Source organism: Rhopilema esculentum, chromosome 14 (genome assembly GCF_057945365.1).
Source record: "Rhopilema esculentum isolate cy_ngs chromosome 14, ASM5794536v1, whole genome shotgun sequence".
Classification (NCBI taxonomy): Eukaryota; Metazoa; Cnidaria; class Scyphozoa; order Rhizostomeae; family Rhizostomatidae; genus Rhopilema; species Rhopilema esculentum.
The window spans coordinates 7,490,074-7,504,522 of NC_142828.1; the positions used below are offsets into that span (position 1 = coordinate 7,490,074).

The following is a 14,449-nucleotide window of genomic DNA, read 5'->3' on the forward strand; positions in this document are numbered from 1 at the left end:
TTGTTGATAACTGTTTGTCTCCTTCTATTGATAACTGTTGATAACTTTTTTGCGGATTGCTAAAGTATTGATCAGCTGACATTGGCTATCAACATGGTTTATGGAAGTGTGTGGAGCAGTTGATTGAAATGGGGTACAGATTTTGGTGATCAGCTTCACAAAAGATAATAAGCAGGCATAGATTTTAAAGCTAGGAAAATGTTATTTGCAATCTTTACCCATTCTGCTATGCAATCTTGCCGAACTGTTCCTAACAAGGACTTTGTATCTATAACATTTTGCTGCCAAAGCCTTCTATTATCTACACTTTAGCAGTGGCGGAAATTATGAGCGATCTCATCGAAAAATTCGGCTTTCTTCGGATAATTTTCAAACGTTTAACTTGTCGAAATGACTACAGGAAATCGTTCTGAAATGTATTTTACGCTAATCTAAGGGGCATGTTTCCAAAATTTCCTGATTGTGTCGCTCGCAGGTGATCCACCTTTTTTCTTTACACTTTAGGGGACTCTATAATCTCTTAGTGCCTTGAACATATCTGATACAGAACTAAATAATCATCCAAACAATGTAAAACAAAAATAAAAACTGCTGGCGAATTGTAGATCTAATTTCAAGTAAAGATTAGCCGAACTTTCTATTGGATTCTTCTAAACAAAAGTTATTTTCAGACGTACTTCCACCTGAAGTAAACAAGATATAAAGCAGAAAATAGAGGCCAAAATCGCAATTATGTTGTTTGCGTGAATGATCTGTCAATAATGTAATCGGTCGACCTCTTGTATTTTAAATTGCCTTAGATGAGATATTGATCGCGTTATCAAAAATCATTGATGGATTGTTCTTCTAGTTACATAATCAATAAGCGTGGTCAGCAAATATTTTATCAAGCTCCTGGCCAAAAATCACTAATTTTCATCAAAATGTGCAGTAATAAAGATTCCTTAGAATTAGGCATGATCCAAAATGTTATCTGGTCAGAAAATTGTTGGCCTGAGCCCCTCCAAATGAAAGACTGAATTTATGCCACTGCACTTTAGCCCTTTATTTTCTGTCTCTGGTGGCAATAAAATGTATATACATTTAACAATACACAAGGCACTGTGGAGAGTTGAGAAAAGTGGGGGGGGGGGGGCTAAAACTGAATAAAAAGAGGCTTTACTGATTGATGGTTGAGTCAAACATGACAGCCAAATATAAATTTTCACCACAAACCGTATTTACATACTCTTTCTTAAAGAGCTTTAAGCTGTTTCTTTGGCTAGACAGTCACAATATAACAGCCACACAAAAATCTATTTTGCATTGCAAATGGATCAATACATAATTCAATAAAAACTTCACAGTCCATACAAGTTATCTAATCTAATATACATAATTTGTTCTACAATGAATTTTGGAAGTTTCACATTAACTTTCACACCCTTGTAAAGTCACAACGATCTTCCTACTGCCAGCATGATTTCTGTGCTCACAAAGCCAAATGCCTTGCCATGTACCAATGTTTAGTTTGCCATTTGTTACAGGGATATTGATGCTTGAGCCCATTAAACTGCATTTAACATGTGCAGGCATGTCATCACTGCCTTCTAAAGTATGTGTATATGGGGCATTTTCAGGTGCTAGTCTGTTAAGCATCATCTCCATATCATCCCTTACTTGGCCATCCCAGCATTCATTTAGACTTATACTTGCAGATGTGTGCTGTATTGTCAAATTTGCCATTCCAATTTTCATATTGTTCAATTCAGGTATTGCTAAAAGAAGATATAACAAAAGCTGTCAATATATAAAACCCTGCAAAAGGGTATGACAAAACCTGTCAATATTTACATAGCCACAAATGTTGTTTGCTTCATCAACCCCTACCAAAACACTTTGGTGAAGGAGTGAGCCAGGTTGGAAAACACGTATGATTTTGCGGACACGCTGCGACCTGCAAGCGGAAGCATTTGAGATGCGCCAATATATACATTACTATAGTCTGGCATATGAATTTCTTGATATTTTGGGTCTCTAGAGGTGGGAACACAAGAAGTCTAGCGTCGCTGCGAGCATATGCAAATTTTCCAGCCTGGGGAGTGAGGTTTAGGTTAAGTTTTTTGGTTTTATTGAACATACCATTTTACTGCTGTATCCTTTTGTAAATACTGCAGAAAATTTGAGGAATATACAGTCCACTTATCTATTTTAGTTCATATTATGCAACCTTTTTGGCTTCATCAAACTTCTTGGTTTCAAAAAAGCCAAAAAAATAACCTAATTTTGCACTTTCAAGGTTTGAAAAAAGTAACCACCAAAAAAAATTTTCAACTTGGCATTAAAATCTGAAAAATGATTGTCCTGAAAAACTACTTATAATTAGTACAAACTCTGATCTCGAAAATTTTTCCAGGCTTCACAAAACTGAAAACTAGTACAGTTAGTGTTTGATGTTTAACATCAAATTAATACTTACGTACTAGTTTTGGCTGCAGGTTTGCAGCTATTCAGCTGCGGCTTAACTGTGTTGGCTTACAAAAACTACATAATAATATGCTAAATTTCCCAGTGTCTGATATACGAGCTTCATGTATGGAAAATTATTTGGTATTCCCTAAACATTAGGGACTTGAACTTGTAGAGCTGAGAAATCACAAAAAAAAACAATTTTTTTCTTATTTTGCAAGTGAACACTCAAATCTATGGCAACTTTTGGCAAAGGTACAAAAATACCTGCATATGTCCTCTTTCTCATTTAATAATCACTGATCTTAAGAAATGCTCGAAAACTATAGGCCCTAAAAGTATGAATAATTTTCTCATTTAACAAGCTTTAGCAATCCAACAAGCTTTAGCCATTGAAGGTTTTGTAATTTATCAAAGGCTGCACCATATAAAAGCATATTTTTTCAAATAAGCATCTTTTGTCAATCCTATTTCTTCCTCACGTATTTTGAACAAATAAAATCTATCTGACATCTTCCAAATGGCTGGAAAAGATATTTACCTTGCAGTACGTCTGTGATGACATGAACCCCTCGGGGTTTTGGGTCAAGGGTTACAGTTGTTTGATACCAGACATTCCCTTTTCCCTGCATAACATTTCCATAAGTATATTTACTCTTTGATTTTTGTCCTTTTCGAGACATCTTGACTATTTTTGAGCTGCTGATAACGAGACAACGTTGGATGGTCAGCATGCCGCCATATTGGTATCACACTGTCCTCACCGAAGGCGCTGTGCGCAGGCCAAGCAAGTTTTGGCGGCCATTTTGAATCGCGGGAAAGAGTCGAACTAGGAACATGGTTAACTGGACCACGTATTAAAGGAAATATTGTTTTCCCTTCATTATGATAGCAAGCTTCTTAGATTTTGTCATCGGTAAGTCAGCCTACTGCATTGGTAAAATCTTTATTTTTTTACGAATGCTATCTATCTAGATTTATTTTTTTTGGACATAGCCCAAATCTCTACATTCGCTGCTCACTTCAAATGTCAATGTCACTCAGGATGTTTATTTTTGCGTCATTTCTCGGCGAAACTCTAAACCAGAAACAAAATCTTTAGCTATAAATAATTGTCTATAAATAAAGCATGTAATGCTGTTTTGCTTTTAAACTGTGCTATTTTTCCAAAATGCAAAAATTTAATTCAATTTCATGTTATAAACTAACTAGAGCTAACATGAATCAAATTTTTGAACTTGAATTTTCAAATGCATATCCAATCTGAAAAATGTTGCTATAAAACAAATCCAAAAAATACCAAGAACACTTTTAGGACAAAGGGCCTGAGCCACCATCAGTTCTACAGGCAGGGCCGTAAATCCAGGGGGCAGGGGAGACTGGACCCCCCCCCCCAAATCTGGAGCAAAACGATTTTGTTTAAAATATTATCGTCATTTTCTTTTAAAGAATGGAATCCCTGGTAGCTTGGTTAGAACCAAACTAAGTTTTTCTGGGTTATTGCCACAAACCTCAGCCACTATTTGTCATGGTGTCAAGTTGATGGCTGTTATTTATGTTTGCAGAGTGGTGTCAAGTCGGTGACGGTGCCCATGGGGGAATTAGCCCCAAATACTTTATCCGCCAGTCACCCCTTGAATAAATCTCAAAAACATGTAAGACAAGAATCGTTTAAGTCGCTATAAATCTCGACAAATCCACATTACACATATATTAATTATACGCCTTTTTAGAAAAATCCTAGCTCAAAACCTAGGTCCTAAAAGCTCCTTAACTGCACATTTAGTGACATAGAAATAGCATAGACATAGAAATAGATGAGTTTTGCTTTTAGCTGTAGCTAGGAACAAGGCCAAAAGGCAAAGAGGGCAAGAAAAAGTATTAATTTGCGTAAAAGTACTACATCATAAAGAAGTACCTTTGCATTTAATAAAGAAAGAGGCAATGACTACACTTTTTATTATAGGATTGCATTAAATTTTTCCCAACCTCGATTTTTCTAAGAAAATGTTCGCTTTGAGCCTAAATATGTTCTTAAATACATCCCTATTTTTTCGAATCCGATATGGTTTCAGGAAAAAATTGCTTGCTCTCGAATAGAAAACAGACATTTTAAAAAAGCGAAAAATGTCAGTAAATGCGATTCTCTGTTGCGAATATTGTGAAAAAAGCAACTTCTAAAAAATGTGCCCTCTACGCCAAAGGTCTGTCAGTAGAGTTTAAACGTGACTCTTCCCCCTCCCCAATTCTCTCAGAGACAATAATCTGTATTTTTCTAAGAAACGTTAACTTGTCTATCCTGAACGGTACAGTATTTTGTTAAACTTGGTCTGGGAGATGCTTTTTTGGCCTTTCTAGAACGTCTGATTTAAAAAATATTTTTCCGCGTCGAACCCAACCATGGTGGGTCCTCCTACGTCACTAAACTTGATCCTCAGCCCCCCAGATTCGATTTCTTCCCCCTGTCTCTGAGAATGTTATCAATTCAGTTATAAAAAAGTCACAAATTTTAAGAAATATCTGTAAATACCTTCTATAGAGCTGAAAAATTTTACTAAATTTAGAAGTCTTGATTTTTGTTTTATAAGTTACGCATCTGTTTTGTTGGTGCCATGACCAACGGCACACTTTAAATTCATTCGCTCTGCTGACCCGATGAACCAGTAGTAGAGTAAAATACCAGGAATCCGTGACCAGTTCTCCTAGGCCTTGTTTTGAATGTGTTTTCTAGATCAAAAAAATATGCTGAACAAAATGGGCTTTGGGGACCCTCTCAAAAATTTGAGCGTTTCTGGCCAGGTGGTAATGTCTGAAATCGGCCAAATTTTTTCATGAAATCACCATAAAAATCGATTTTACGCCGTAAAAGGAACGAAATTGATATCAAATGAACCAGTCCACAGGTCAAGACTGACAAGGTATCATCCTCCAGTAAAAATATCCTCAAAATGACTTTTTTTTGCACAAATGACGGGGGTTTGTACCCTACTCCTCGTTTTCAATTATAATTTTCATTTTGTGCTTATTCATACCATTATCAAATATTGTCCAAATGCGCTGTTTCAAAACAAAGCGTGGTTCAAAGGTAATATCAGTGTATTTCTGTAAGTATTGAAACTTTTTAGCTGTATAATCCAGAAAATTCTCTGTTGTTTTACTATTCAAAGTCACTCTCATTTTTTTATCTTCTGGCACTTCATCCTCCCGGTCACTGTCGTAATCTTAAAAATTGCTCGTATCTGATGCACTGTCAACATCGTCATCTCTCTGCCCCATATCTGTTATTACAGACCAGGGCCGCCGGACGCAGGTTTGAGCAGGGGGGGGGGGCAAAACAAATAAAGAGGGCACGAATATTTTTTTCAGAAACATTAGTAAGTGCCAAAAATGGTACAGATTTCACGGTAATTCAGACATATATAAAAATATTGACACACGTTGGACATAGTGAACTTTATCTTTGCTGAAAGCAGACATGGTTATGTACCCCATTTAGAGACCACGCAAACTTGATCATAATCAATTGTATAGCTTCCCATCTCATGGCCTTCAAAGTTTTTTGAGAGTGTATATCTTTCTTCCATGTATGATTTATACCTCTATTACAATACGCTGTACTTATTTTCCCTATAATTTGCATTGTAAGTGGATTTGGTCCCGGGTAAGAAGCAGGCACACATCCTTCTTTCATACTTGTGGCAGGCGCGTTATACTCAACAAATGTTCAGATTTATTGCAACATACCAACGAATCTAACCCAAAATATGAACTGAATGGAATTTTTGAATTCTTAGTCTCTATAAACTTCAAAGCGAGTTTCAGTCCCTATCTCTTTCAAAATAAAGTTTCAGCCCTATTCGAATAATGATATTAATTTTCTTACTTCTACATTTAAATCATTTAGTCTTAGTCCCCCTTGGTATTCGCACCCTTCCATCCCCACTTAAACACAAATTTGTTCGCCTCCACGGACTATTCTTTAAAAGCTACAAAATTATATGTTTAAGTCATCTTAACGCAATCGGCTGAAGGTGCGGGCACATTTTTCACTGCCATAGCAAATTTAATTTGCAACATTGATTAGGTTTATCTCATCAGTCTTTAACAAGTTTATCAGGTTTATCTCACGAAACAAGTTTTTAACTCTCCTTAAAATTGATCCCAGGGGGCTCAGTCAGTTGGTCAAACCTATTACATGTGAGTTCCGAAAAACTTCAAAAAAAGCTAGAATTCTGGGACATAGAATCTTGAAAATAGGGTTGCATTCTTAATCAGTCAGAGGAAGCATAAAAAGGGCAGGAATTTACTGTTATTGTTGCAGATAATTTTTTAGGTAAATCAATGGCATATTTAAGTACAACAAATTTTGCAGTACGTCTAGTCTTTTATACCGTTCTAATCATGTTATAATCCTAGATAGGAAATGTTAGTCTTTGTTAGCATGTACTCATTGCAGGGACATAACTTTTTCATTTCTTCATAAAAAACATTGAACACAATGTTGTGAAGCAAGCAATATGTTGCATCAAGACCGAGTAAAAATTTAAGAAATTTTCAGTGAATGTTCTTCCAACAACGTCCAGAGTTTTGTTATTGCACTTAGTTTCTAAAGGCAGAATATCAGGCATTGAAAAAATACACGCAATATATTTTTCGAAAAGGGGCACTTGCTTATACTTTTTGCAAACAGGGGGGGGGGGCTGTGCCTCCGTGGCCCACTGGCCCCCTGGCTCCGGCGGCCCTGCAGACATCTGAAACCTCTGTGGCAATGGGGCCTTCGTGTATCTTAACGTTTGACACTTTCCATTTTCCAAAGTCCAACTATGGTTGACGATAGAAGGGGCATAATCAGGCTTGTCAAAGTTTATCAGAATGTTTGCTTGGTAGTTAACTCGCTTTGCTTTCAAGTCGTGGGAGTCTAGATCTGGAGGTATACTGCGTGTAGACTTATTTTTCATTTTCTTCCACTTCACTGCTCGAGCCTCAGCCAATGTTGTGCTCTTTCTGTCACCATACACGTATCTGATCGTAAATATTGCCAAATTTTCTATTACCTCTGGTGTTACAGGCAAGCTTTCTCCGACATCTTTCAACAACTGCATTGCATCTAAAGATATCAACGTTTTTTTAACAACAGATTTCTTCCCATGGCCAAAGAAGCCCGATACAGCATCAGCTCCTGTATGTATATTAAGAGGCACAATAATTTTGGATACTTCTTCTGCGCAAAGTTGCTCGCATTCATATATTTCCTTCTTTCTCTTCAAGCCCAAGATACCATTTACTTTGTGTGTGACGTGTGCAGCCAAAACCAGGACATCTGTGTCTTCGGCATCGATTACAACAGGAGTGACTGCATCCTTCTTTCTTATTTGAGAATATATGTAAAATAAGATTGCATCTGCTTCTATGTCATGGCATTCGAATTCTTTAAGTTCTGGATTTTCATCAATATTTAGCAGCTTCCAGCATTTGTTCCTTAAGGAGTAAGTAAAGTTGATGTTGGGAAGCTGGAAAAAAATTCTAAGGAAATATTGGAGACGTATTTTGTTGCCTGGTTTCTTGAAGAATTTTTGCAAATTCTTGTGGAGGTGGCAGCTTATCTTCCCTCCTAATAAAAACATTTCTTGTGCCCCCAAGATAGGAAGATGCCCCTGCCCTTTGATCATGCTCACTGTCTTTGATGCTCATCTCCAGGTCATATGGATTGTTAACGAAGATGATTTCAGATGCACTTCTGTGCCTTGACAAAGCAAGGGAAAAAACACTATCAGCATAACCAATCCAACTGTAGTGAGAGCCATCGTTCTTTTCCCTGTCCTCCGCCGAAGGCATAGCCAGTCTCCATAAAAACCCAATATCAACTAATGCAGTGTACTTGTTGAATTGCAACGGTCTTTGGAGCGGTAGAACCTTTCTCCTTCTCCGTTGAAGGTGGCTTGTCGAAGGCGTGCCTTGAATTCCTATGCGTTGTGTCGTTAAACAATTTTTCAGTAGAAATCATTCGTTCTTCAAAGAACTCTGTAACTAATAATTCACCATCATTATGTGCGGTTTCATAAACCAGCTTGTCTGAGGCAATCATACCAGACTGGAGAGCTCGAGGGTGCCATTTGAGAAGTCGAATGGTTTTGGGTTGAATTCTGTCAAACACTTATCTATGTCTTGAGCTGCTTGCTCGTTAGCCTTTAGTCGGAAGGTTGAATTTTCAGTGTTACATTGTGTTGCTTTCTGTTGCTTTCTTCTGAGTTCTCTGAGCATGGATGTTTTGCATTAGTATCTCAACCATTTGCAGAAAACTCAGCCAATACCTAGCCATGTGACTTTCAGAGTGTTCTAGTTGATCAAATGCTTTGGAAACAATGTTCGAGAAGGCTTGACTTGCTTCTAAGATATCATTAGTTGCCTTGAGATATTCTCTGGTGGTACTTGATGGATTTTGCAGTATTTGCAACATCAATTTTGTCTCAGATGATAGGTGCTGACCATTACTGATGCTTTCTTGAATTATTTGGCGGATTAATGCCTCGTACATTAAACGGAGACATCTAATACCTCTTTTTAATGCTTCCCACAAAGTGCCCTGTCCACTGAACCCTCAGCGATGGCACCAGCTGCAACAAGAACATCACTCAGCCCAGACCCTTTGAACCTTTTATTGATTGCTGACATGAAGGAACACTGAGTATGAAAGGGACCCAAAAAGGCACAATGAGATCGAACTGTTCAGGATTTCCGTATTTTATTTGAACAATTAGGTTATAAACTGGTTGGTCATCAACAATCTGGATGAAAGGCATCGACTTTTTTTTTGCTACGGCAACTACACGGTTCATAACCTCATTTGCAACAGACTTTCAAGGTAGCCTCCGCAATCTAAGGTAGTAGAATGGTTTACTCTTGGCGGGACAAAGCTGGATACTGGATTGAAATCCTAAAAATGTCCCAGTGCTTTGGTTTTCGGTAAAACTGTCTCACCATCTTCATTAAGTCGAGACAAAGAATGGATTATTCCTTGAACACTTTGCTCTTTGGTATCGTTTGGTATGACATTAATTTGTTTCCGCACCTCTGGTAGTCCACGTTTGAATGTCTTGTAAAGGAATATCCTATTTTGTTCTGCAATGATTTTATCGATCTCTGAAGACTTGGTCATTGAAAGTTTGGGGCGATTTTCCCTACAAACGTCATTGGCAGTGTTTTCAGGTTGTACAAACATTACATTTGTCCGATTAGATGTATCTGCTCCGGTCATCGTGTCGTTTTGAAAATCGTCATTGTCAAGGATAGCTGTTCCAGGAACGTTGCTTGCAATTTCTTCTGGGCATCCCTCATCCGTCTCTAATTCACACCTGGTCAATGCAGCATACAAATCTAGGACATCTTGGTAACTGATTCCGAGCGCAAATCTTTTCATCAAATCTATAATCTCGCGACTTCTCGTGAGTCCATGAATTGTCATTGATAAGTTTGTTTGGAAAGAAGAACGATTTCTACTAATGAATCAATATAGTAAAGATGATAGAGAAGCAATCTCCGGACTACAATTTCCCTCAAGGTTCTTTGCTGCAGGAGTTTTAAGCCAGGTCCAAAATTTTCTTTAAAGGATGTTGGATTCTTCCTTTTGCTCGAGTTCATAAACGCGGGGAGGCCAGTTCATGCATGCATCACCTGCGAGATTCCTTTTCAACCGTCTTGCAACCGTGTTGAGCAATTGCTCTTCGTCAGCTCCTTGTGATACCGATTATGGAATCCTATCTTCCTTTGAACTCTTTCTGAATCATGTTTTTAGATGGTGCTTGTTTTGGTTGTACTGGTATCAAATCCAAAATTTCTAAGCATGTTTTCATAGTCAAATAGAAGCCTTTTTAAAGTTCTTGACTCGTTCATCTCGATAACTACTTTTCGTACTTGAGCAAAAAACATTTCTTTGACTTCAGACGAATGAACATTTCACAAATGGAATCTTGAATCATTGCTTTCCCATCAATATATGGCGTTGATGTATTTCTTCCAGCAGGATTTATGGTAGCGAAATCTCTACAGCAAAGGGATCTGGCGTGCAGCGTATTATAGCCAGGATACGCTCTCACATGGCAGCATCTTCAAGATATAAAGTGTGCCTCTTGAAAGTGTTCCATAAATTCATCTGCTGATAAAGGTGCCATTTGTCTCGCCCTGGATTCTTTTTGTTTTCAGGCTAAATACACCAGATGCATAGGTCTTTATTATGTATGGATCCTGTGCTACTCCTCGACATCCGACTGGAAGATTGAAACTCAGATTCTTTAGAACCTTCCTCATTTATTACAGCTGCGTCACTTTCTCCCTCTGTTATTTCTTTTTTTTCCTATTGTTTGCTTGCTGAAGTTTTCTTTTGCGCGTAAACTCTGTCTTACAAATTGTATGAAAGAACATGCCTGATGGGCCATCATCCCAGCGAACAGCCTCAATAATATCTCCATATCTATCTAGTCCTCTCCATTTCATTGCAAAGACCTTTAGCATGTTCCAAGAAGAAGCTGGAAAGTCACTTTTGTTCTCGTTGCACGGTTTCTTACATAGTATGCAAGTATCTAAATTTATGGTGTCACTTTTTCTTTTTTCTCGATTCTGGCGTAGATTTTAGCAACGGTTTAAACATTTGTGATGATGTTTTTACAGAATATCTCAAAAGTAATCAAACAGCAGGGCTATACATATATTACACGTATGTTTTAAAAGAAACTGCTTGTTAGAAATTCAACTCCAAGATCGCTAAAAATTCGAGAAACCAACGTATTAGCAAGTACTGATCATGCAGAAGGATTCAATACTCAAAATTTGATAACTTAAAGAGATTTTAAGTTCAAGGCCTATTCCTTATTTTCTTGAAACAATCTATCTTAAACTTCAAGAATGGATGAAAACGGTTAAAAGATATTACTACAAACCTAAAATCTAATGAACCTACCACTCTCTCCGATCAAACAGCATGGTTGCATTGAGTTGTGATTTGCTAAACTTTTTCACTGCATCTGTTCCGAAGTATCTCCGTAGAATGAGATGAGTCTTTGAAACTGTATCAAACCACAGTTGCCAAGTATTTTCGATGTTGTGGGAAGAATTCAGCAAAAACTAAGTAGTCTTGTGCAAAAGTTACTCGAAGATCTTATTGGAAAAAAGGGGTAGGGTACAAATCCCCATCATTTTGAGGGTCACCCAAAAAGGTTATTTTGAGGGTATTTTTATTGGGGGATGATACCTTGTCAGTCTTGACCTGTGGACTGGTTCATTTGATATCAATTTCGTCCCTTTACGGCGTAAAATTGATCGTGATGGTGATTTCATGAGAAAAATTTGCCAATTTCGGACATTACCCCCTGACCAGAAACGCTCCAATTTTTGAGAGGGTCCCCAAAGCCCATTTTGTTCAACACATTTTTTTGATCTAGAAAACACCTTCAAAACAAGGTCTAGGAAAATTGATCACGGATTCCTGGTATTTTACTTTGCTACAGGAACAGATTAGTGAAAAAGCAAAACGTACATCATTTACGTAGAATGTTTTCCTCTATAACATATCCAAAATCGCCTAAAATGCTATTTTTGGGAAATTTTTTTCTTGAACTTTTAAAAACATGAGCTTCTTGACCACACATAATACCATCTTCTGAGGGATTCTGCAAAATATGAGTAGATTCTGAATTTGGCAGCTAAGGTATTTGAGTGGACAATTGAGAAATAGAATTGGGTATCAGAGCCCTAAATTCAAGTTCAGTGTATAGAGCTTGGACCCTCCACTTAAAATTCGTGACGTGGGCCCTGAGTATAGGTTGAATAGTAGGAAAATAATCAAGTCTTGTTGCTAACTCGCCAAAATGTTTGAAAATTCTTGATTATATATGAGAGTTCTGATTTTTCAACAATTTCACAGCTAGTCTCTACCCAGCATAAAATATAAAAAGCAGTTGTCATGAAATATGATTATATATTGCGTCTGCTGCTACAAGATCAATGCTGCCGTGAAGGCGAGGTTATACATTTGCAGCCCACGTATAATGCCGCATCCTTCCAAAGCTTATCTTGTATTGGTATCGTTGTGACACAGTTTTCTAGCACCGCTGGTACGGGCCCTGGAGCTAAAGTCATCACGGCTCCCCATTTTGCAGCGAAGGCCCAACGCCCTTGCTCTGAAATTGAAGGCTAAAATGGGCTTTATATGTTGTTTTGTAGCATGGTTAAAATGTTCTTCTTTTCTAAAACCTTCTCGTGAATCTTCGGACTGGGGTTCTGTTTATACAAAATAGGCATGAATACAGTGTTACGCGGCAATTAAAAGTGAGTCAACTTTTGAGCTCCCCCCCTCGCCCCCTCCTGAAAATATTTTATTCAAACTGTTGCTCATTAATTTTGAAGCCTTTCAGTACCAGTTTACAAGCTTTGCTAAGGCAAAAGCGTCGATAACATTACTAAAGTCAATCTTTTTAGCAACATCACATTCAATACGCAGCAAAACCAAATCATTCAGCTAGCCATCATTCTTTGTGATTTTTAAAGGCCCACTTTGCTAGCCTTGAATAACTACACTGTTCGAGTCGACACCATGGTTGCAGCCAAACATTTTGACGGGTTTTTCAAAAACACCCCCACACCTTACTTCGGTACGCCCATGGTATCTACTTTGTGCAAAAATCTTTTAGATTAAGCGTGAGATCTTGAGATGGTGTTTAACAATCGTTGTTCAATGCATAAAAGTTAGAAAGGAAAAAGAAGTGGTATGTTGCAAAGCGATCCTTGTTCTCTTCGAAGCGATTTATCGTGGATAGATATACAGTGTCCGTTTTTAGTATTGTTGTGTTGTTTTATGTAAATTGTCCTCGTTTGGTAGCTATTTGGCTAGGGCGCCTTCATCTTGGCGCCCCTAATATTTGATCAGCAGGGGCAATTGCCCCCCCCCTGCCCCCTGCCAGCATGCCACTGTAGATTTGATTGCTATATAATGCTGGAGTTAGACTGTCTGAACATTCAGTTTTCGACTTTTCTTCATACTCCGACATGTTCAGTCAACTTAAATTTTCAAGAATCGAACATTTTCTATTTCTTTCGATTTAATCGAGACGTGGATGAATGGAATTTCACTTCACCACGCCTCTGCAAGCCTAAATTAAAGAAATAATGATAAATTATTGCAGAATATCAAAACGATCGACAGAATATCTTTAAAGCGCTTATCACACAACTCAGTTAGCAATTGCAATCACTTGCCTCATTGTAGCTCAGATCAACCCTAAGTGAAGGGAGCTTTGACAATGAGGCATTTTGCTTTTTAATTTGACGCTTTTCAAAACTACAATCACTGCCAAAAGTCTTGGAACACTAACGTCAGTTTTCAAAGGCAAATTCAGCCACCCCCCTCTCCCCCAAAGAACAATGTTGATTTACTTTAAAAAAAAGGAAGGGGTTGTGGAGTACACTTTTTCGTGTGCCTTGTATGATATTTTTCTATACTTTCAACATTGTTTTGGGGGGAAAGGGGGACGGGAGTAGTTGTATTCGGGAACAAAAATGGAAAATAGAAAAGCACAGCGCAAAGTGTTGGGTGTTTCAAGTAATTTTGGCAGTGATTGTAGAAATGTAGTTAAGCTACCGAAGTAACTACAATTCATTCCCTGTTTTCGCAGCGTTTTGCATAATAGTGGTCTTTTCGCGTCAAAGAGGCTTTCGATTCTACAAAAACTGAAGGGATGGAGATCTATGTATGAACATGTGTGTAATACTCGGGAGGGAGTTTTAACTTGTGTTTATATGGGAGCAGAGTTCCCTATGCCAGTAGGAAATAGATTCATATTTAAGCATCTTAGCCAACCATTTTAAAGAAGTAAACAGCCAATACGATTTTCATCTGCTGAATTACGATTGTTATGTAGAAAAGAGAAGGAGGTAAAATTGCAGACTTTGTGTCGAGGGCAACAGTGGATATTTCCGACCATAAAGGACTTCAGGTTTGCTCATATGGATT

At 37.8% G+C, this 14,449-nt stretch overlaps 2 protein-coding genes across 2 annotated transcripts in view; one reads left to right on the forward strand and one right to left on the reverse strand.

The window, feature by feature from the left end:
• Positions 1 to 726: 726 nt before the first annotated feature.
• LOC148958556 (uncharacterized) lies at positions 727 to 3,217 on the reverse strand. Its single transcript, XM_089112426.1, has 2 exons — positions 2,990 to 3,217; positions 727 to 1,757 (listed from the first exon to the last, which is right to left on the reverse strand). The coding sequence occupies exons 1-2, from the start codon at positions 3,180 to 3,182 to the stop codon at positions 1,411 to 1,413; spliced, it is 540 nt and encodes a 179-aa protein (XP_088968552.1). The 5' UTR covers positions 3,183 to 3,217; the 3' UTR covers positions 727 to 1,410.
• Positions 3,218 to 3,229: 12 nt separating this feature from the next.
• Positions 3,230 to 14,449, forward strand: part of LOC135695987 (uncharacterized) — a 72,443-nt gene continuing 61,223 nt past the window's right edge. The window contains exon 1 of the mRNA XM_089112424.1: positions 3,230 to 3,364. The gene's annotated coding sequence lies outside the window, so the exon portion shown is untranslated. The remainder of the gene's footprint in view (positions 3,365 to 14,449) is intronic.